The sequence below is a fragment of the Eubalaena glacialis genome, chromosome 1, assembly GCF_028564815.1.
Source record: "Eubalaena glacialis isolate mEubGla1 chromosome 1, mEubGla1.1.hap2.+ XY, whole genome shotgun sequence".
Lineage (NCBI taxonomy): Eukaryota > Metazoa > Chordata > Mammalia > Artiodactyla > Balaenidae > Eubalaena > Eubalaena glacialis.
The window spans coordinates 28,868,144-28,892,493 of record NC_083716.1 but is presented as its reverse complement, the minus strand read 5'-3'; the positions used below and the strand labels follow the sequence as shown (position 1 = coordinate 28,892,493).

General features: G+C 40.5%; 1 protein-coding gene across 1 annotated transcript in view; it reads right to left on the bottom strand.

Annotated features, from left to right (window-relative positions):
• CPN1 (carboxypeptidase N subunit 1) overlaps positions 1 to 24,350 on the bottom strand; it is a 34,818-nt gene that overhangs the window by 2,637 nt on the left and 7,831 nt on the right. Inside the window, exons 2-8 of the mRNA XM_061194436.1 lie at positions 21,285 to 21,484; positions 15,937 to 16,092; positions 13,282 to 13,464; positions 11,953 to 12,064; positions 10,185 to 10,324; positions 8,449 to 8,548; positions 359 to 477 (exon numbers count right to left, since the gene is read on the bottom strand). Of these exons, the coding sequence (XP_061050419.1) occupies positions 359 to 477; positions 8,449 to 8,548; positions 10,185 to 10,324; positions 11,953 to 12,064; positions 13,282 to 13,464; positions 15,937 to 16,092; positions 21,285 to 21,484 (1,010 nt within the window). The remainder of the gene's footprint in view (positions 1 to 358; positions 478 to 8,448; positions 8,549 to 10,184; positions 10,325 to 11,952; positions 12,065 to 13,281; positions 13,465 to 15,936; positions 16,093 to 21,284; positions 21,485 to 24,350) is intronic.

The following is a 24,350-nucleotide window of genomic DNA, read 5'->3' as shown; positions in this document are numbered from 1 at the left end:
TTCTCATTTCAACCTCTTGTGAAGGAGGCACTATTATTACCAATTTACAGAGGAAGAAACAGAATGAGAGCGATCAGGTAGCTTGTCCAAGATCTGTGGACAAATGAGCTGGATTTAGAATCAGGTAGTGTTTTAATCATTATGTTATGTTAAACAGAAGGAAAAGGAAAAACCAAAAGGAAGTGGGTAAGGTTGTAATAGGAGAATGACGGAAGAAAAATTAGCATATGAGAGCAATGAATTTTTTTTAAGATGGTGAAAGAGGGAAGCTTGGCAAAGATTAGAACTATACAATCGATTATTTGTAACTCTGCATAAGTGATCTTTGTGGTGCTCTGTAAAGGTCAGCCTAACTCACCAGTTTGGGTTCCCCAGGACCCACGGTCACACTCACTGTCTCTGGGTCAAACTTGGGTGCTGTGGCAGTGACAGTGTAGGTACCTGGAAGCAGCAGCCGGAAGTAATCTCCATGGTCACCTAAAAGTCACAAGGATATAACTCAGCCTGCTGATGAGAAATCTGCCCCAGGTGAGGCCTTGATATGAAAAAATGATCTGAGGGTTTTAGCTGACCACAAGCTTGATTTTTCTTAATAGCATGATGAAACTGGTAAAGATCTAAAACAATCATAGGTTGTCATAACGTTGTAAGAGCATGGGCCTCAGCTCCTGGGAAGCAGAAGTTTCACTGTGCTCTGCACTGAGAGTACTGTGTTTAATTTTAGACCCTGTATTTTAAAACAAACTCATGTCCAGTAAAGGGTTACTGGGAGAAAGGCTGAAAGATTTATGAATGTTTTGCCTGGTAAAGAGACTAACATGAAATCTCTGTTTCAATGTCTGAAAAGTCATTGTGAAGAAATGATGTCTACTTAAAGAAATAATGAGGACGGAAGCAAAAACTTTTTTGACAAAATATGAGCTACCAGAAAAGAAATGGACTGCTTTATGAAATTGTGAGCAGAGACTGAATGAGGGGCTCTTGAAAAGCTACACAGTTGTGCAGTGCACAACCCGCACCAATGGACATGGTCTGGACAACCAGCTGTCAGCGGTGTTGTATGTGTGTAATCTTGTATTGAGTGGGGGTGCTCCACTAAAGATCTGAGTTTGAGAACCCTATTTCTAATATTTCTTCCACCACCATCAAAAGGGGAAAATAAAATGGGAAAGAAAGCCTGTTTCTCATGGCAGGGATGTAGCATTTTGGCTAATGACTTTATATCTCTTTAGAATAAATTACGACTGTGCCTTTAAAATTTCTTTTAATTGTACAGCAATGAATAATTGAAATAAATGCAATTAAGAATGAGACAGATAATAAATAATGAGGAAGTCTCTTCTCTGCCCCCTATTAAATGTAATTTACTTTAAAATTCTTTAGCAAAAGCAGTGTGTTTTAATGCATATGTTGGATACTTTGTTATACCCTGGGGGCTGTCATTTTCTTTAATTAGGGGCTTACACCCCGGAGTGGTTAGCTAGCATTGTACCAGAAAGGCCCAATTCCAGATGCAGCTGTTGCAAGGGCTTCAGCTATCTTTATTTCTTAGCAACACTAGATGCTTTGCTAAGTAGCATAATGAATGTTAGCAATGAGTTTTTCTGTTACTGAAATGAGTAATTTGTCAATTTAGCATAATGGGTGTTGGAAGTGGACTCTTATTGGTGAAATTGGTGGTATTCAATGTATGTTGATTGGCTAGAATGAGACATTCCCCACCCTTGCATGAATAGGGTATAAGAATCTATGGGGGGTCAGAGGGCAGACAGCAGAAGCAAGAAGAACTACAATCCTGCAGCCTGTGGAACAAAAACCACATTCACAGAAAGATAGACAAGATGAAAAGGCAGAGAGCTATGTACCAGATGAAGAAACAAGATAAAACCCCAGAAAAACAACGAAGTGAAGTGGAGATAGGCAACCATCCAGAAAAAGAATTCAGAATATTGATAGTGAAGATGATCCAGGACCTCGGGAAAAGAATGGAGGCAAAGATCGAGAAGATGCAAGAGATGTTTAACAAAGACCTAGAAGAATTAAAGAACAAACAAACAGAGATGAACAATACAATAACTGAAATGAAAACTACACTAGAAGGAATCAATAGCAGGATAACTGAGGCAGAAGAACAGATAAGTGACATGGAAGACAGAATGGTGGAATTCACTGCCGTGGAACAGAATAAAGAAAAAAGAATGAAAAGAAATGAAGACAGCCTAAGAGACCTCTGGGACAACATTAAACGCAACAACATTCGCATTATAGGGGTCCAAGACGGAGAAGAGAGAGAGAAAGGACCGAGAAAATATTTGAAGAGATTATTATAGTCGAAAACTTCCCTAACATGGGAAAGGAAATAGCCACCCAAATCCAGGAAGCTCAGAGAGTCCCATACAGGATAAACCCAAGGAGAAACATGCCGAGACACATAGTAATCAAACTGGCAAAAATTAAAGACAAAGAAAAATTATTGAAAGCAACAAGGGAAAAACGACAAATAACATACAAGGGAATTCCCATAAGGTTAACAGCTGATTTCTCAGCACAAACTCTACAAGTCAGAAGGGAGTGGCATGATATACTTAAAGTGATGAAAGGAAAGAACCTACAACCAAGATTACTCTACCCAGCAAGGATCTCATTCAGATTCGATGGAGAAATCAAAAGCTTTACAAGCAAAAGCTAAGAGAATTCAGCACCACCAAACCAGCTCTACAACAAATGCTAAAGGAACTTCTCTAAGTGGGAAACACAAGAGAAGAAAAGGACCTACAAAAACAAACCCAAAACAATTAAGAAAATGGTAATAGGAACATACATATCGATAATTACCTTAAATGTGAATGGATTAAATGCTCTAACCAAAAGACACACGCTCGCTGAATGGATACAAAACCAAGACCCATATATATGCTGTCTACAAGAGACCCACTTCAGACCTAGGGACACATAAAGACTGAAAGCAAGGGGATAGAAAAAGATATTCCATGCAAATGGAAATCAAAAGAAAGCTGGAGTAGCAATACTCATATCAGATAAAATAGACTTTAAAATAAAGAATGTTACAAGAGACAAGGAAGGACACTACATAATGATCAAGGGATCAATCCAAGAAGAAGATATAACAATTATAGATATATATGCACCCAACATAGGAGCACCTCAATACATAAGGCAACTGCTAACAGCTATAAAAGAGGAAATCAACACTAACACAATAATAGTGGGGGACTTTAACACCTCACTTACACCAATGGACAGATCATTCAGACAGAAAATTAATAGGAAACAGAAGCTTTAAATGACACAATAGACCAGATAGATTTAATTGATATTTATAGGACATTCCATCCAAAAACAGCAGATTACTCTTTCCTCTCAAGTGCGCACGGAACATTCTCCAGGATAGATCACATCTTGGGTCACAAATCAAGCCTCAGTAAATTTAAGAAAATGGAAATCATATCAAGCATCTTTTCTGACCACAACGCTATGAGATTAGAAATCAATTACAGGGAAAAAAACATAAAAAACACAAACACATGGAGACTAAACAAGACATTACTAAATAACCAAGAGATCACTGAAGAAACCAAAGAGGAAATCAAAAAATACCTAGAGACAAATGACAATGAAAACACAACGATCCAAAACCTATGGGATGCAGCAAAAGCAGTTCTAAGAGGGAAGTTTATAGCTATACAAGCCTACCTCAAGAAACAAGAAAAATCTCAAATAAACAATCTAACCTTACACCTAAAGGAACTAGAGAAAGAAGAAGAAACAAAACCCAAAGTTAGCAGAAGGAAAGAAATCATAAAGATCAGAGCAGAAATAAATGAAATAGAAACAAAGAAAACAATAGCAAAGATCAATAAAACTAAAAGCTGGTTCTTTGACAAGATAAAGTTGATAAACCATTAGCCAGACTCATCAAGAAAAAGAGGGGGCTTCCCTGGTGGCGCAGTGGTTGAGAATCTGCCTGCCAATGCAGGAGACACGGGTTCGAGCCCTGGTCTGGGAAGATCCCACATGCCGCGGAGCAACGGAGCCCGTGAGCCACAACTACTGAGCCTGCGCGTCTGGAGCCTGTGCTCAGCAACAGGAGAGGCCGCGACAGTGAGAGGCCCGCGCACTGCGATGAAGAGTGGCCCCCGCTCATCGCAACTAGAGAAAGCCCTTGCACAGAAACGAAGACCCAACACAGCCAAAAATAAATATAAATAAATAAATAAATTTATAAAAAAAAAAGAAAGAAAAAGAGGGAGAGGACTCAAATCAATAAAATTAGAAATGAAAAAAGGAGAAGTTACAACAGACACCGCAGAAATACAAAGCATCCTAAGAGACTACTACAAGCAACTCTATGCCAATAAAATGGACAACCTGGAAGAAATGGACAAATTCTTAGAAAGGTATAACCTTCCAAGACTGAACCAGGAAGAAATAGAAAATATGAACAGACCAATCACAAGCAATGAAATCGAAACTGTGATTAAAAATCTTGCAACAAACAAAAGTCCAGGACCAGATGGCTTCACAGGTGAATTCTATCAAACATTTAGAGAAAAGCTAACACCCATCCTTCTCAAACTCTTCCAAAAAATTGCAGAGGAAGGAATACTCCCAAACTCATTCTATGAGGCCACCACCACCCTGATACCAAAATCAGACAAAGATACTCCAAAAAAAGAAAATTACAGACCCATATCACTGATAAATATAGATGCAAAAATCCTCAACAAAATACTAGCAAACAGAATCCAACAATACATTAAAAGGATCATACACCATGATCAAGAGGGATTTATCCCAGGGATGCAAGGATTCTTCAATATATGCAAATCAATCAATATGATACACCATATTGACAAATTGAAGAATAAAAACCATATGATCATCTCAATAGATGCAGAAAAAGCTTTTGACAAAATTCAACACCCATTTATGATAAAAACTCTCCAGAAAGTGGGCAAAGAGGGAACCTACCTCAACATAGTAAAGGCCATATATGACAAACCCACAACAAACATCATTCTCAATGGTGAAAAACTGAAAGCATTTCCTCTAAGATCAGGAACAAGACAAGGATGTCCACTCTCACCACTATTTTTCAACATAGTTTTGGAAGTCCTAGCCACAGCAATCAGAGAAGAAAAAGAAATTAAAGGAATACAAATTGGAAAGGAAGAAGTAAAACTGTCACTGTTTGCAGATGACATGATACTATACATAGAGAATCCTAAAGATGCCACTAGAAAACTACTAGAGCTAATCAATGAATTTAGTAAAGTTGCAGGATACAAAATTAATGCACAGAAATCTCTTGCATTCCTATACACTAATGATGAAAAATCTGAAAGAGAAATTATGGAAACACTCCCATTTACCATTGCAACAAAAAGAATAAAATACCTAGGAATAAACCTACCTGCGGAGACAAAAGACCTGTATGCAGAAAACTATAAGACACTGATGAAAGAAATTAAAGATGATACCAACAGGTGGAGAGATACACCACGTTCTTAGATTGGAAGAATCAATATTGTGAAAATGACTATACTACCCAAAGCAATCTACAGATTCAATGCAATCCCTATCAAATTACCAATGGCATTTTTTACGGAACTAGAACAAATCATCTTAAAATTTGTATGGAGACACAAAAGACCCCGAATAGCCAAAGTAGTCTTGAGGGAAAAAAATGGAGCTGGAGGAATCAGACTCCCTGACTTCAGACTATACTACAAAGCTACAGTAATCAAGACAATATGGTACTGGCACAAAAACAGAAATACAGATCAATGGAACAAGATAGAAAGCCCAGAGATAAATCCATGCACCTATGGTCAACTAATCTATGACAAAGGAGGCAAGGATATACAATGGAGAAAAGACAGTCTCTTCAATAAGTGGTGCTGGGAAAACTGGACAGCTACATGTAAAAGAATGAAATTAGAACACTCCCTAACACCATACACAAAAAGCAACTCAAAATGGATTAGAGACCTAAATGTAAGACCAGACACTATAAAACTCTTAGAGAAAAACATAGGAAGAACACTCTTTGACATAAATCACAGCAAGATCTTTTTTGATCCACCTCCTAGAGTAATGGAAATAAAAACAAAAATAAACAAATGGGACCTAATGAAACTTCAAAGCTTTTGCACAGCAAAGGAAACCATAAACAAGACGAAAAGACAGCCCTCAGAATGGGAGAAAATATTTGCAAACGAATCAACGGACAAAGCATTAATCTCCAAAATATATAAACAGCTCTTGTAGCTCAATAGTAAAAAAACAAACAACCCAATCCAAAAATGGGCAGAAGACCTAAATAGACATTTCTCCAAAGAAGACATCCAGATGGCCAAGAAGCACATGAAAAGCCGCTCAACATCACTAATTATTGGAGAAATGCAAATCAAAACTACAATGAGGTATCACCTCACACCAGTTAGAATGGGCATCATCAGAAAATCTACAAACAACAAATGCTGGAGAGGGTGTGGAGAAAAGGGAACCCTCTTGCACTGCTGGTGGGAATGTAAATTGATACAGCCACTATGGAGAACAGTATGGAGGTTCCTTAAAAAACTAAAAATAGAATTACCATATGATCCAGCAATCCCACTCCTGGGCATATATCCAGAGGAAATCATAATTCAAAAAGACACATGCACCCCAATGTTCATTGCAGCACCATTTACAATAGCCAGGTCATGGAAGCAACCTAAATGCCCATCGATAGATGAATGAATAAAGAAGATGTGGTACATATATACAATGGAATATTACTCAGCCATAAAAAGGAACGAAATTGAGTCATTTGTTGAGACGCGGATGGATCTAGAGACTGTCATACAGAGTGAAGTACGTCAGAAAGAGAAAAACAAATATCGTATATTAACGCATATATGTGGAACCTAGAAAAATTGTACAGATGAACCGGTTTGCAGGGCAGAAATTGAGACACAGATGTAGAGAACAAACGTATGCACACCAAGGGGGGAAAGCGGCGGGGGGTGGGGGTTGGGGGTTGGGATGAATTGGGCGATTGGGATTGACATGTATACACTAATATGTATAAAATAGATAACTAATAAGAACCTGCTGTATAAAAAAATAAATAAAATTCAATTAAAAAAAAAAAAGAATCTATGGGACTTCCCTGTTAGCACAGTGGTTAAGAATCTGCCTGCCAACGCAGGCGACACGGGTTTGAGTCCTGGTCCAGGAAGATCCCACATGCCGCAGAGCAACTAACCTTGCAAGCCTCAACTACTGAGCCCGTGTACCAGAACTACTGCAGCCCGCGTGCCTGGAGCCTGTGCTCCGCAACAAAGAGAAGCCACCGCAATGAGAAGCTCACGCACCGCAACGAAGAGTAGCCACTGCTCGCCACAACTAGAGAAAGCCTGCGCACAGCAAGGAAGACCCAACACAGCCAAAAAATAATAATAGTAATAATAAAGAAAGAAAGAAAGAAAGAAAGAAAGAACGAAAGAAAGAAAGAAAGAATCTAGCAGGCCCTGAAGCTCTTACGGATTCCAAAGCTTGGTTCCCTATACAGTCCTGGCTCCAGTCACTGAGCTGGAGGATTCTGGTGTCTGATGCTTGACTGTGGGGCTACAGAATTCTGCCTTTAGAATGTTGTTGCCTTTGCCTTGAATGAACTGTTCATGTAAGACGTGTTGGGATCACCTTAAAGAATGTAAGTTATCTCCTTAAAGCTGAGATTCATCTAGTTTAAACAGACTGTCTGAGCTGTAAGATGCCTGCTTGGTACAGCCTGCATGGTGAAATATGGCTGAGCATGCTGGTATCAAGGCTGGGGGAGGAAGGCAAATCTCACCTGCCCCTAACCACTGGCAGCTACTGCTCTACATTAAAAACCAAACAAACAACCCCAAACCTGATCAAATTGGGCTGGGGCAGTTGGCAACACTACTGTGCTGTGAGATATTCTGCACCATTCTAGAAGGTTCCAAGTTGGCTCCGAGATTTGCCCCCACCATCAATCTTGCCCTGCAGCGAGCCTATGGAATGCCTTTTACTAACTTTTCCCTGAACGGAGGTGTAGCGAAATGCCTGGCTCAGGGACAAGACTAACATCAGTTTTACAGTCTTTTTTTTTTCTAGCCCATTCCACAACAGTATGTGAGCTATTAATAACCTCAAACCCAGGAAACACCCCTAACAAAGTTGTATGAGGCAGTGACTCCTGAATGCTGAGAGAGATGTTACATTTACATCTTCCTGGGCCTTGCCTCTTAATTCCTGTCCTCAATCCTGTTATCCTTCCTTCCTCCAATCCACCACCCCCAGTGTCCTTGATGTCCCTGCTGGTCTCACTGGCTTACAAATTGGCTTCCTGATTATGCTGAAGGCGGTGAGGGAATGAAGGCTTCCTTCTCACCCCACTGAGCAGTGGCCACCTACCTGAAGTGACATCATGGTTAATCCCACTGACAGAAATGACAGCGTCCACAAGATTATTATAATTCTCATCCCGCACCATTCCCTTGATGCCTTGGTGTACCTGTAGGAAAGTTTATAGTGTATAGTTATGCTCATAAAACCTTTGTGTGGTGTTTGAGAGTCCACAAAGCCCTTTCCCATGTGTCTCTGCACTTGATCTTCACAAAGATTATGGTGATAGACCCTTGACTGGTCTCTCTGGTCTCACCCCGATCCCCAATAATCTCAATAGAGCAGTCAGAGTGATCCTGTTAAAATCTAAGTCAAATCATGTCACTAATCTACTTTCTATCTCTATGAATTTGACTACTCTTGATATCTCATATAAGTAAAATTATACCGTATTTGTTTTTTTGGGGACTGGCTTATTTCACCTAGCATAATGTCTTCAAGGTTCATCCATGTTGTAACATATGACAGAATTTCCTTCTTTTTTAAGGCTGTATGCCCATTGTGTATCTATACCACATTTTGTTCACCCCTTCATCCATCAATGGACACTTGGGTTGCTTCACCTTTTGGTTACTGTGAACAATGCTGCTACGAACATGCGTATACAAATATCTCTTTGAGATCATGCTTTCAGTTCTTCTGAATATATACCCAGAAGCGGTTTTGCAGGATCATATGGCAGCTCTATTTTTAATTTTTTCAGGAACCACCACACTGTTTTTCATAGTGGCTACACCATTTTACATTCCCACCAACACTGCACCAGGGTTCCAATTTATCCACATCCTTGCCAACACTTGCTATTTTCTGTCATTGTTTGTAAATTTGTTTTTTTATAGCAGCCATCCTAATGAGTGTGAGGTGGTATTTCACTGTGGCTTTGATTTACATTTCCCTCATGATTTTGAGCATCTTTTCATCTACTTGCTGTTGGCCTTGCATTTGCAATTGTGACTTCATCAGGGAGCCCCTTTTCCCCTAGATATCTTTGTGGTTTACTCCCTTACCTCCTTTAAGTCTGTTTAAATGCCACTTTCTCTGTAAGGCCTTCTTCAAAGCATTTTGCATTTAACATGTTATAAAATTTATTTTATTTTTTCTTTATTGTCTGCCTCTCCTCACTAGAATATAAGCTGCAATATATACAGAGATATTTGTTGTCTGTTTACTCTTCTTTTTAAATTTTATTTATTTATTTGTTTTTATTTTTGGCTGTGTTGGGTCTTCGTTGCTGTGCGCGGGCTTTCTCTAGTTGTGGTGAGCGGGGGCTACTCTTCGTTGCAGTGAGCGGGCTTCTCATTGTGGTGGTTTCTCTTGTTGCAGAGCACGGGCTCTAGGCGCGCGGGCGTCAGTAGTTGTAGCACTCGGGCTTAGTAGTTGTGGCTCGTGGGCTCTAGAGCGCAGGCTCAGTAGTTGTCGCGCACGGGCTTAGTTGCTCCCCAGCATGTGGGATCTTCCTGGACCAGGGCTTGAACCCGTGTCCCCTGCATTGGCAGGCGGATTCTTAACCACTGCACCACCAGGGAAGCCCTGTTTGTTTACTCTTAATCCCGACCATATAGTACAGTCTCTGACAGATAGTTGTGCTCAACAATGTTGAATGAATTAATTTCACTGGTAGAGAAGCTGAGATCTATTGTAATGAGTCAGAGCAAAAGTCAGACCTGAGTCACACAAAATACCTTGCCTACCATCAGAAAACACTTCCCTTTCTGTAACCAGGAATGTTAAAGAATGGGATTTACCTGTTCCAAGAACTGAATTAGGGCTTCCCGATTACCCAGCCACTCGCGCTGTAATTCCTCTTGCCGCGGAAACTTGTCACAACTCAGTTCCAGCGTGATCTCAAAACAGTTGGTATGGAGGTAATTAAAGTCTTGCATTCCTAAGGGAAAGAGGGCAGTGGCAGATTTGTACAACCAGGTTCCCACCCAACACCCCATGCCAAATACAGATTGCTGGGGCTTAACCCCAGGGTTCTGATTCAGTATGTATTCAGCGAACATTTACATTTCTAACAAGTTTCCAGGTGACGCTGATGATGCTGGTCTAGAGACCATACTATCATTTTGATACAAACTTCATGATCTTGGAATTGCACCCCTTTAATTTAGGGTAATGATTCTCAGTGGAGGCAGTGGGTCATGCTTTCCCAGAGGATGGGAAGGGAAAGGGAGGAACAAGTATAATTTGAAAAAGTATATTTTATATTTTAAATTTGGGAGGGGGTACTTATTGCTTTCCTAATGCAAACTAAAGAAAGTAAAGTTCAATCTTCTTGCCTTGGCTTAAATTAACAGTAAACTATTGGTAGATATTGGTAGATGTAGTAAAGTGACAAGGAAGATGATTCTTAAATCTGTTATCTAGTCTTATAAACTTCCAGTAATACATGATGCTACTTGATGTTCCACATGAATATTAAAGGTAAGGTGTTTTTTTAAAAAATTATCGTATTTGTTCAGTGATTTTTAAACTTTCCGTGACAAAAGGTAATAAATATATATCTGTCTTTGAAAAAAAAAAAATCTTGCCTTGGGTTCAAGTGAGTTTTCGGCCACGATAAGTCTACCGCCTTCCCAGTACATGATGACTCCCTAACCTTCCTCCTGCCCACTCCCCATAGGACCAGCCATCAGCTCAGCCCTCTCCAGTGAGTTTTCTGCTACCTGGGCTCTGACAGGTCAGATTTGACAAGATGGGGAAAGACAGCTGCTGCAACATGATTCCTAAGAGAACCTGGCTTCCTGCTTCACCCTCCTCCTTAACCTTAGGTTCCCTATCTACTGAAGGTCTGTGAACAGAGGTTCTATCCTGACCCTCAGTGATGGGAAAAGCTCAGGGAATAGAGAGAGAAGCCTCTTGCTGGAGGTTTCTGCTATGTTATCAATGGCCAATGTCCACAGCAAACCCCTTCTGATGGGAGATGGGTAGGCAGGGTACAGAGAGCACTTATCAGAGGAACTGTTTGTGTCCAGGCCAGCATCTCTCCTTCTTTGCTACGTGAGGCATACCTCATGCTACTATGGAAAAACCTTAACATCTATAAACGAGGCATTTCCAAATCCTCTATGTGCATTATTTAATACTTACATCAAAATTACTATGCAAGTAGTATTATTCTTAAAGTACAGATGAGGAAACTGAAGCACAGAGAAGTTAAGTAATTAGCCTGAAGCCACATAACTGGTGAATGGGCAAGCCTGGTTTCGGCCCAGTGTACTCTTAGAACCCACGCTCTTAACCACTTGACTGCATTATTCCCTTCCTATGCCCTAATCCACTATGTAAACCACCAGTTTTAAAGGACCACAAGGTGTCCCGACCTCCAGTTTAAAGAATCACAAGATGATGTTAAATGCCAACTTAAGACTTCCCATTTTTCAGATCTTTACTTGAGTGCAAAATAGCATTCCTGTCATTTCTCTGTGAAAAAGAATGATAATTTAAAAGGAGAAACGAACCCCATTCTACTTCAGCTTACAGCACTCTTGTGCCTAGCACTCTTCTTACCCTTGCTGAGAGAATACCAGGAAGCCCCATTGGTGATGCCATCTGGGAAGTAATCCCCACAGTTCCAACCTTGGTGCATCCATCCATGTGCATAGGAGTAGACCTTGGCCAGCTACAGGTAAAGCAGGTGGAAAATGACCTTGAGTATCCCCAACTCATGTGGCAATGCTCATACTCATAAGCAGGGTGAGGCCAAGAACCCCAATAGGTGTAACAACTGATTATTTGCTTTAGCGAAAGAAAATACCAGAAGGAATAGAGAGATGGGGTGTGTGTGCGTGGAGTGGACTAGAGTTAGGAGACCTATCTTCTGATTTTCCCACTATATTGGGCCTAAATTTCTTCAAGTGCAAAGTGAGGGGTAGCACTCGATAATGTATAAGCTCTCTTCTAGGTGTACCTCAATGAGGTGTACCTCATTTTCCAGCCGAGTTTTATAAGAGAAATCAAGAAGCAAGAAAGATAGGCCTTTGTGACAAAAAGAATTATGTATTGGGGGTGAGAGATGTGTGTTGGAAAGAGAGGAATATATTCAAAATCTCTATAATTCTCTTTCATTACTATTTTATAACAGTGGACAAAATGAGATTACTAGAGAAGAAAATGTAATAATATACTTGCTTTGCAAAGCAACAACTGGTGTTATTCTCTACGTAATTCATTAACTGTTGAATTAATAATGTTATCATTATAGGGGAATTCCCTGGCAGTCCAGTGGTTAGGACTCCACACTGTCAATGCTGGGGCCCAGGTTCGGTCCCTGGTTGGGGAACTAAGATCCTGCAAGCCACGAGGTACAGCCCCAAAAAAGAAAAAAATTGAGATACTAAGTAATGTTATCATTATATTAATTATATATTATTAATAATATTAACTATAAAATAACTAATCTGTTAATTTTATTCTATTGCTGTTTTGAACTATTATGTAAACCTTTTTCATGTGCATGGTCTATTTTTCATTAATATAGCCATATTACCATAAGACCGTAAATTAGAGCCCCCAAATTCACATTTAATGCTCTAGCTTACCACCAGCACTATTGGGCTCTTGGCATATTTCTTGCTTGTCATTAGCTTAAGTATTTTTTTACATTTTGGTAACTGTACTGTAAAAAGCTTTCCTATTTATTTACTTTTTCATGAATTTATGGCTTATCACTCAAAACAAAATGTAATATACTAGATTGTAAGCTCTTAACGAGCAGGAGGTGTTTTCAATCATTTTCTGTTCGTTCATTCCTAACAGGGTCCTGTGTTACTGATTTGACCTCAGTCACTCTCCTAAGCCCCAAGTTCCTCTGGCTGGACAGGCAGCCATTCTGCATACCTTCTGGAAAAGTGTGTCATCAGGCGTGGGGGTATTGGCAGTGCGGCGGAAACCTCGGACCCGGTGCTCAAGGGACTTGTCATATGGGTAATTGGCCACCACTGCCCCTCCATGGAGATTGGCTGAAAGGACAAAGTTGAAGGAGCGGATCCACTGGATCACTGCCTGGGTCTCGGGTTCCACCTGAGGAGAGATGAGAGCTTGGCGGTGAAGCTGCAACTGAAGCCAAATGGCTGTTTACATGAGTTTGTCGGGTTGTGGCCTGAGAGGATGGCATGTCTGACAGGGAGTGGCCTGAGAGGATGGCATGTCTGAATAAAGCAAAGAGAATCCTGCCAGATATGAGAAGTGCAGATGGGGAAATTTTGATCTTTTGCGTGATAGTTTAACAAATTAAGTGAATGGAACACTTGTTTAAAATGAAATCTCATATGGAAACCCAGTATTCAATAGCTAAAAAGAGGTCATCTAGGGCAGTGAAACTATTGTGCATGATGCAAAATAGATACATGTCATGATACATTTGTGAAAACCCACAGAATATACAACATGAAGAGTGAACCCTAATGTAAACTATGGACTTTTGGGTGATGATGACAAGTCAATGTAGGTTCATTATTGTAATAAATGTACCACTCTGGTGGGAGATGTTGATAATGGGAAGCAGGGAATATATGGTAATATTTTGTACTTTCCCCTCAATTTTGCTGTGAATGTAAAACTGCTAAAAAATGAAGTCTATCCAAAAAAAAAAAAAGAGAGAGAGAGGGAGAAAAAGAGCAGTTTGAAGAGGGGTAACATGAATTGGAGAGTGCAGAGTCCCAGTTTGGCCTCTCTCTGGCAACAAAGAAAGGGTCCTCCAATTTACCCACTGTTCCAGTAGCTTCTGGAGCTCCTCTGCAGAAATCTAGGGTTCTAGTAAATATATCTGAAAATTGCTGGTTTACAGCAATGGTTTTCAACCTCCTCCTTCCCCCAACACATCTGCTGTGTTGTTGACATGTGGAATGTTCTCCTGTGGTCATACCCAAATTTCATGAATTAGACATACTGTAATATGGGCCAGTCTTGGCTAAGTAGTGAGATTCCACCCATTCTATTGCAGATTTCTATTGCAGATTATATTGCTAGTGAGTGACAGTATTCTAAAGAAAGCCTTGAATCTACTGGACTTGTAAGTAAATAATTTACAGTCTTCACTGTTTTTCCTCCCCTCAAGATGGATGTGCTTAGAGGTTATGTGGTGTTAATGTGTTAACGGCTCGTCCTGGACCAAGGGTCAGTTGTGAAGGCCCCCATCTTTTCTATTCCAAGGGAGACCGAATGAATAATGTTGAGTCTCACCTAATCAGAATGGATATAATCCCAAAGGCACCGGTCCAGCTCTGTGACCAGGGCTCAGATTCTTTAAAGCAGCCCTTTCTCCATGTCCTAACCCTCCATCCATCAGAAGGAGGCCAGCCTCTCACTGTTCCTGGCCCATCAAGAGCAAGAGGGACTTCTCATTGTCTTTTTTCCTTCTAAGATGCAGACAGAGGAGCCAGTGGGAGCCTAATTGTTACTGGCTCAATTACCTTATTTTATGTAGACAAGTTTAATCAATCAGAACATCCTTCTGGCTGGATATGTCAACTAGTGCAAAGTTATTTTTGATGTATTATTTGCTTGAGCCAAGAGCATAGCTGCTATGCAAAATCTAAACATGTCGGCATGACTTTTGCTTCAATTCCAAGGGGAAAAACCTGATAACATTCCATCTAGAAACTCCCAATATAAAGCCTTCCACTTGCTTTAATTTTCTCTCCCCAGTCTCTAAGTTTAGATATTCACAGAGAATGTTTAGAACTAGCCCATACGGTGTAAGAAACAGGGTGGTGGTGATGCTCTAAGGATGACAAGAGTCATTCCCAGGAACAGGACAACCATCAGGCTGAAATCATTCGCATTACCAAGGGGCAAGAGGTCTGGGAGCATCAAATGGGATCCTTTGATTGAGAAAGTAAGGGAAATGAGAGTATGGTAAAGTGGTCAAGGGTCATACAGAAAGAGAAGAAGAAAAACTTCTCTTCTGAGGGCGAGACTCCCTGAACCTCTTTCTCTAGCTAATTGTTGATAAGCATACAGTTCATCACATGCAAGAGAGATTTCTCTTTAGAATGCTACAGTTCTCTGTCGACAGTATAGTGCAGTAGAAAGAATGTTGGATGAGGAGTCAGAAGACCTGGGTTTTAATCTTGAGTCTACCAATTACTAGCTGTGTGAGTTTAAATTATTTTTTCTATAAGTGTTATCTGTAAAACGGGGATGGATAACACTGCTTGATGCATTTACCAGAGTGTTACGATGATCAACTGAAACGCTAGCTGAGAAAGAATTCTATAGAATTATAAACTGCTGTGCAGCGGTATGATACCACTTTCACCTCCTTAGCCACTCTCACCACTAACATCAAATATCATGTGCTCAGTGAAGGGCTCTATTCTCAGGGAGGGAAAAAATACAAAGAGGCATATGTTATAGTTAGCATTGCTCTGGACAGACTAGCACAGAATTGGGTTGATGCTTTATTATTGCATATTTAGTTTATGTGAAGATTCAGGGAAGAAATTCCAGATGCTGATTTACCTGCTTCTGCTTGCAAATTTTGTCTTATACCTGATTTTTCCAGTTGTCTGGAAGGGGCAAGTGGTGGTTGGGGCCTCCGTTCTTCTCATTGTAGTAGATGTAGGTATTGAGATCAGGGAAGTTGCGGTTCAGGTCCACTCCGTTTGCATTGTTCCTGCCAACCAGATACCCAGAAATGTCCCTGTCCTAGTGGGAAAAGGAAGAAATGAAAGATGAAGGTTTCAGACTGAATGCTCTATTTGAAGAACACTGTATAGTTTTTTTTTTTACACATTAGCTCAATCTATCAAACTATGTAGCATTTTCTCCTTTAACTCATCCAAAGTCTCAGTGGCATGGTTCAAGTTTCCCTATAAACCACATGCTGGAGGTAGAGATCCCAGGAGAAGCTCTAACAAAAGGAGGGTGTTTCAGGATAATGGGAACCCCTATTTTAAAAAAATTGTTTATGTCTATTTAATCAGAATGACAGAGGTATTTGCAGCGAGAAAGTATAATTTTTTCAGTTATATATGTATTTTTTTCAGATTATTTTCCATTATAGGTTATTACAAGATATCGACTACAGTTCCCCGTGCTATACAGTAAATCCTGTTGCTTATCTATTTTATGTATAGTAGTTTGTATCTGTTAATCCCATACTCCTAATTTATCTCTCACCCATCCTTTTCCCCTTTGGTAACTATAAGTTTGTCTTCTGTGTCTAAGTCTGTTTCTGTTTTATATAAAGATTCAATTGTATATTATTTTAGATTCCACATATAAGTGATATCACTTATCACTTATAATATTTGTCTTTCTCTGTCTGACTTACTTCACTTAGTATGATAATCTCTAGGTCCATCCATGTTCCCGCAAAAGGCAATATTTCATTCTTTTTATGGCTGAGTAATATTCCATTGGATATTTATACCATATCTTCTTAAACCAATTGTCTGTCGATGGGCACTTTGGTTGTTTCCATGTCTTGGCTATTGTAAATAGTGCTGCTATGAACACTTGGGTGCATGTATCTTTTCAAATTAGAGTTTTCATCTTTTCCAGATATATGCCCAGGAGTGGGATCGCTGGATCATACGGTGGCTTTCTTTTTAGTTTTTTAAGGAACCTCCATACTGTTTTCCATAGTGGCTGCACCAGTTTACATTCCCACCAACAGTGTAGGAAGGTGGGAACCCCTATTTTTTAAAAACGGTTTTATTGATATATATAGCTTACATACCACAACATTCATCCATTTTAAGCGTACAATTCAAAGAATTTTAGTATGCTTACAGAATTGTGCAACTTTTACCCCAATTTAAGAATACTTCTATCACCCTGAAAAGAAACCTCATGCCCATTTACAGTCACTCCTCATTTTTACTCCACCCCTAGGTAATCACTTTCTGTCTCTATGGATTTGCCTTTTCTGGACATTTCAGTAAGTGGGATCATATATTATATGTTTGGCTTTTTTCACTGGGCAAAATGTTTTTGAGGTTCCTCCATGTTGTAGCATGTATCAGGACTTCATTCCTTTTTATTTCTGAATAATTCCATTATAAGGATTTATCACATTGTGTTTATCCATTCACCAGTTAATAGACTGTATTTGTTTCCTGGGACTGCTGTAACAAATTACCACAAACTAGGTGGCTTATAACATCAGAAATGTATTCTCTCACAGTTCTGGAGGCTAGAAGTCTGAAATAAAGCAGGGTCATGCTCTCTAAAGGCTTTAGAGGAGGATCCTTCTTTGACTCTTCTAGCTTCTGGTGGTTGCTGACAGTCCTTGGCGTCCCTTTGCTTGTAGATGCCTCACTCCAATTTCTACTTCTATCTTCACATAGTCTTCTCCCCTGTATGTCTGTGTCTCTGAGTACAAATTGCTATCTTCTTATAAGGACACCAGTTATATTTGACTTAGGTCCCCTAATCCAGTATGACTTCACTTTAACTTGATTACATATGCAAAGACCCTATTTCCAAACAAGGTCATATTCATAGGTTCCAGGTAGACATGAATTGGAGGGGGCAGAGGGGATACTATTAAACCCAGTACATGGCCATTTGATTTGTTTCCACTTTTTGGCTACTGTGGATAATGCTGCTTAGAACATTTGTGTATAAGTCTGTGTGTGGTCACATGTTTTCATTTCTAATATCTAGTAGTAGAACTGCTGGATCATAAAGTAAGTCCATATTTAGCTTTTTCAGAAACTGCTAAACTGTTTTCCAAAGTGGAAACCATCCCTCCCTTTATTACTATTTTTTTTACTTAGGATCCTTGATTATCTTTTTTCTGAGCAATATCAACTTCGTGGATCCCTTAACCTCTCTGCTCACACTTCACATTTCATCTTTTATTTGGTCATGTATTCATTCATTCATCCATCCATTTAATCAATCCACATCTATTTAGGTCTATCTCTATTCAAAGTCCTCTGAAAGACACTAGGGAAAGAGATCATGAGACATTATGCTAGCTTTCCAGGAATTCATGGTATATATGGGGAGATAGATATTTACATAAATAATTAAAATATATAAAGCGGTAGAATAGAGATACGTTCACAGGCTCTTGCAAAACTGAAATTCTGTTTGGTGTTTTGTTTGGCATTGGAGAAGGAGAATAGTGTCCACTGGAGCCTTGTGGACTGAGAGGGGAGAGCCCAAATTGGTGGCCATTACTGGAAGTAGGGTGAATGGATGGACACTAGGAGGCTAAAAACTCACAGAGGTACTACTACTCTCGTATTTTGCTAAGAACTCTTTATTGTTCTCAGATTTCTCTATTTTCGTGGCATCGTGCTCGTATTTTATTCTTAGATCTCAGTGAAAACGTAGTTTTTGACATTCTCTTAAGTCTCCTACATCAATTCTGTTCCAGTGGAAAACACTTATATGATTTTTCTATTTGGAGTTTGATTTTTCACTTCTATGAGATAATGATTTTCATTATGCTTCCAGGGGTTTTCATTGCTTGCTGATTTATATCAGCATTAACTCATAACTGTCCATATTAACAGTTATGTTAATTTACCTATCAGCTGACTTACTACTCACACCAGGTCATTAGTTAAGCTGGCAGTAAGGACTTCCTTTAACAGAAGTTCCCATAAACAGGGTTCAGTTATTAGCTTCCTATTACTGCTGTAACGAATTGCCACAACCTTAGGGCTTAACCTTGCACAAACTTATGATCTCACAGTTTTGGACGTCAGAAGATTGAAATGGGTCTCACGAGACCTAAAGGTGTCAGCAGGGCTGTGTTCCTTCTGAAGTCTCTAGGGGAATCTGTTTCCCTAGAACATCTTCAAATCTCTCTTTGTCTGTGACCTTCTGCCTTCCTCTTCCACATTTAAAGGACCCTTGTGATTGGTTACACTGGGCCCACCCAATAATCCAGGGTATTTTAAGGTCACTTGATTAACAACTTTAATTCTGTCTGTAACCTTAATTCCTTTTGCCATGTAACATTACATATTCACAGGTTCCAGGGATTAGGACTTGACTGTCTTTGGGAAGTGGAGCCATATTATTCTACCTTACCTACAGGTGCCTTTAAATTTAGGTGGCCAGGCAGGTCTTCCCTGTGTAGCCATGCAGACAGGTTTCCTCTGGGTACGGCACATAGCTCTGGGAATCTGAGAACCCAATGGGTCCTCTCTTGGGTTCAGGTTCAAGATCTGCTCCCTTTGAACAAGTACATAGCAGGTGAGCAGAGGTGACTGGCTCCCCAGAGACAGCTCTAGGATTTGGCAGGGGTTTTCTCCACCTCCTCCCACCCCCACTTCACTGCACAAAAGATGTGGGCAGGTCTGAGGGGCTTCTCCAGTCTCCCCACTGCAATACAGGGAAGGGCCACTAGAAGGAAAGTGGCCAGGCTGGGTTCACCCCTACAGCACTCTCAAATTGTCCTGTTCTTTTGGAAACTCAAGTCTCGAGGCATGTTCATGTCCATCTCTCTGATTTCCAGTTGGGGGCAGTGGGGGAGGGGACAAAGTTTTTTTTTTTCATTTGTTGAGTCATGTCAGCAGGAGGTTGTAAGATTGCAAGGGTCGAATTTGTGTTTGGCTCAACATCTTGGCTCCATTACCCTTCCTGCTTCTCCTCACCCCTCAGCCCTGTCCCCTAGTAGGCTTAAACCAGGATGGGCCATTCAAGGAGAGATACTGAGTGGTTCCACTTGTATGGGACAGAGTGGTCAGATTCATGGAATCAGAGAGTGGAAGGTCGTTGCCAGGGGCTGGGAGGAGGGGGAAATGGGAAGTTACTAATGAAGGGGTATAAAGTTTTGGTTGAACAGGATAGATAAGTTCTGGAGATCAGCTGTACGACCTTTTACCTATAATCAACAATAGTGTATTGTACACTTAAAATTTTGTTAAGAGGGTAGATCTCATCTTAGGTGCTCTTACCACAATAAAAGCAAAATTAAAACAAAAAAGTAAAGTAGTGAAGTCTAGTCTTAAACATAACAAACATTTTAAGACTACCCCCGATAAACATATTTTTAAATGGAAAAAAAAAAATCTTTCATTTACAACCCACTCCAAAAAAAAAAAAACCCAAACAAACCAGGTTTAAATACAGCTTTTAAAGGAACATATCCATTGTGTAAGGCAGATGCCTGCCCACACCCACTGAAAATTCTAATTCAGTAGATTTGGGGTGGGGAGAGGACCTGAGAACCTGTATCTCAAAAATCTTCACCTACAATTCTGATGTACAGCCACAAAAGAATCACTGACTTAAAGTTAGGCACACTGATATTTTGAATTTATGTTAGGAAATAAAGCCCATAAACACTTTTTTTTATTTGTCTCCTGAACAATGTAACTCTAAAATAAAGAATTCAAAGGCTGAGTACTATACTAGTAGAGGAAAAAAGCCGTACAGAGATGGAATAAAGTATGAAGAATCTATAACAGGACTAACCCGCCACCCCACAATTCTGAGAAAAGCTCATTCTTTCTCTTTTCCCCCCAAATGCAAATGTAAGTGTAGTGTGGGAAGAAGAGGATTTAGAGTTGGAAGCTAAAAGTTCAGGGAAGAAGGGCTGTTTTGCAATATCCCTTCACACCTGTTCAGTACCTTCCAGTTGATAAAATGTTGTCGCTGATACTGCTTCACTCATCCTCACAATGAAATGGAGAACTCAGCTGGAAAGGCGGGGGAGGGAGGGAACTGAGACTCAGAGAGAACTCCCATTCATTGCATAGGATGCTACAGTGCTGAACCCATCTTCACACTTCATTCTATTTCTCCAGCTTTTCCTCTATCACATCGTGGCATTTACAGTGGGACAGAGAGGACACCTCTGGTCTCCTGGCTTTTCCTTGCTCCCTAGGACGGCTCTGCTCTCCGCAGGGCCTCCCCCTGGGGCTCGGTACCTGGGCAGCTGCGGCCACCTCGTAGCCGTCGGGGTTCATGGACGGCAGGATGTGAATGCGCGTGCCCTCCACCAGCCTGACGATGCGCTGGTTCCTGTTGCGGAACTCCTCGCACAGAAACTCCGACAGCTGCAGCAGCAGCTCGCGGCCCAGCACCTCGTTGCCGTGCATGTTCCCCACATACTTGACTTCCGGTTCCACTGCAAGTGAGAGAAACACACATAAAGAAGATGGGGAAAGCTTACGAGTGCAGTTAATTCCTAACCATGCAAAGGGACGTTTCCCCTCTTTTTCAGTAATGAATAAAAGAAAACCTCATGCTTCTGTTAGGTCTTTTCCAATAATCCCTGTGCCCCCTTTGAACAAACTGCAACTACAAATGCTACAAAAATTCATGCCACGGATAATAATGTCTACTATTTATTAAAACCCTACTGTGTACTAGGCATTTATGTTATTGCTAATCTTCACAGAAAACCTGTAAAGTAGGCATTATTAGCCTCAGGATGAGGGTACTGGGTATGGAAGAGGTTAAGTAACTTGTCTGAGGTCACCTGGCAGATTAATAATGGAGGTCTAAGCCCAGGTGGCACTGAGGTAGCTTAATGCTTCTCAGAGACAAATCTTTTCAGGATAAGGATAGTGCTTTTCCAAGATTTGCTGGCCTAAAGTCCTCTAGGTTATAGCATAACAGTTCCTAATTGCACCAGCTGAAAATTTAATTTTCTTGGTACTCAGGTTAAAATCTCCCCTTCATATCTGAGAATGCTGTGTCTTGAGGCACAGAGTAGGAAGGAGTCTATGTATGTCTCATTCCTTAGTCTTTTCTTTGGCTATGTTGACTGTTCAATTGAAGTTAGAACTGAGGTCATGAGAGGAGCCTCTAGAACCACTTAAAAAAAATCATTCTTGCCCTGTTTTAAAAGGAAGGGGAAAGCCCTTGCCAAGTGATTTCCCTTCCACCCAGCACTCTTTTTTTTTTTTTTAATTTATTTATTTTATTTATTTATTTTTGGTTGCATTGGGTCTTCGTTGCTGTGCGCGGGCTTTCTCTAGTTGTGGCGAGCAGGGGCTACTCTTCTTTGCGGTGAGCGGGCTTCTCATTGCGGTGGCTTCTCTTGTTGCGAAGCACAGCCTCTAGGCGCGCAGGCTTCAGTAGTTGTGGCACGTGGGCTCAGTAGTTGTGGCTCGTGGGCTCTAGAGTACAGGCTCAATAGTTGTGGCGCACGGGCTTGGTTGCTCGGCAGCATGTGGGATCTTTCCAGACCAGGGCTCGAACCCGTGTCCCCTGCATTGGCAGGCAGATTCTTAACCACTGCACCACCAGGGAAGCCCCCACCCAGCACTCTCTTGCCTTCATGCCTTTTCTGATTCTGTGTCTCTTCATCTTCACATTTCCATGCCCTCCTCACCATCCATCTAGGCTCAAATGCTCCTTACTCTGTGAAGCCATCTTGGATTCTCCTTGCTGGGAGTGAACTCGTTATTAAACTTCCCTTTTATGATACCACCTTCTACTCTGAGTTTTGGCTAATTTTGCACATGTCCTATTTTCCTTACTGGACCTGGCCCTTGCAATGTATGCCATTTTTAACTTTCTTTAGGATACAATCCATTGTTATTTACCTGCTACAACAGTCTTTCCCAAAGGAATGTCTATAACCCATAAGGACTGTGTGGTGGATTTTCTATCATGTACATTCTTTAATCTTAGTGTATTTCTTTAATCTTATCATGTCTTTCTTACTTTTCTTGGTATTAAGTTATCCTTTATTTTACGAAAGGATGGGGATAGCAGATGGCAGGTAGTATTCTTCAACATCCTTGTTCAGTAAAATAAAATTTGGAAAATCTATTTTAGTCCCCTCTGATCTCCCATATATATATATTTGTGTGTGCGTGTGAAATCCATAAGTTTGGGAACGACTGCCCTGTAGAACCTACCATAGTGCCTTGCTCTTAGGAGGTATTCAATATAAAATTCTTTTGTCTCTACTTTCCGTATATCCAGAATACAATACAAACACTTCTCCTAACAACCACTGTCATCATTTTGGTTCAAGGTCCCACAATCGCAAGCGTGGATTACTACAATAAATCTCCTACTTGAACTCCTTGCATCTGCCCAGCCATGCAAGTCTATTCTCCTGAGTCAGTGTTTGGCAAACGTTTCCTGTAACGGACCAGATAGTAAATCCTTTGGGCTTCCTGGGCTATATTGTCTTCACTGCAGCTACTCAATGCTTCCAGTGAAAGCAGACATAGATGATGCAAAAACAAATGGGTGTGACTGTGTTTCAGTGAAACTTTATTTACCAAAACAGGTAGCTGGGACCCACCACCAGAGCCTCCCATCAAGCCTCTTAGATAGCCTCAACCACCAGAGGGCAGACAGCAGAAGCAAGAAAAACTATAATCCTGCAGCCTGTGGAACAAAAACCACATTCACAGAAAGATAGACAAGATGAAAAGGCAGAGGGCTATATACCAGATGAAGGAACAAGATAAAACCCCAGAAAAACAATGAAGTGAAGTGGAGATAGGCAACCTTCCAGAAAAAGAATTCAGAATAATGATAGTGAAGATGATCCAGGACCTCGGAATAAGAATGGAGGCAAAGATCGAGAAGATGCAAGAAATGTTTAACAAAGACCTAGAAGAATTAAAGAACAAACAAACAGAGATCAACAATACAATAACTGAAATGAAAACTACACTAGAAGGAATCAATAGCAGAATAACTGAGGCAGAAGAACGCATAAGTGACCTGGAAGACAGAATGGTGGAAATCACTGCTGTGGAACAGACTAAAGAAAAAAGACTGAAAAGAAATGAAGACAGCCTAAGAGACCTCTGGGACAAAATTAAACACAACAACATTCGCATTATAGGGGTCCCAGAAGGAGAAGACAGAGAGAAAGAACCAGAGAAAATATTTGAAGAGATTATAGTTGAAAACTTCCCTAACATGGGAAAGGAAATAGCCACCCAAGTCCAGGAAGCACAGCGAGTCCCATACAGGATAAACCCAAGGAGAAACACACCGAGACACATAGTAATCAAATT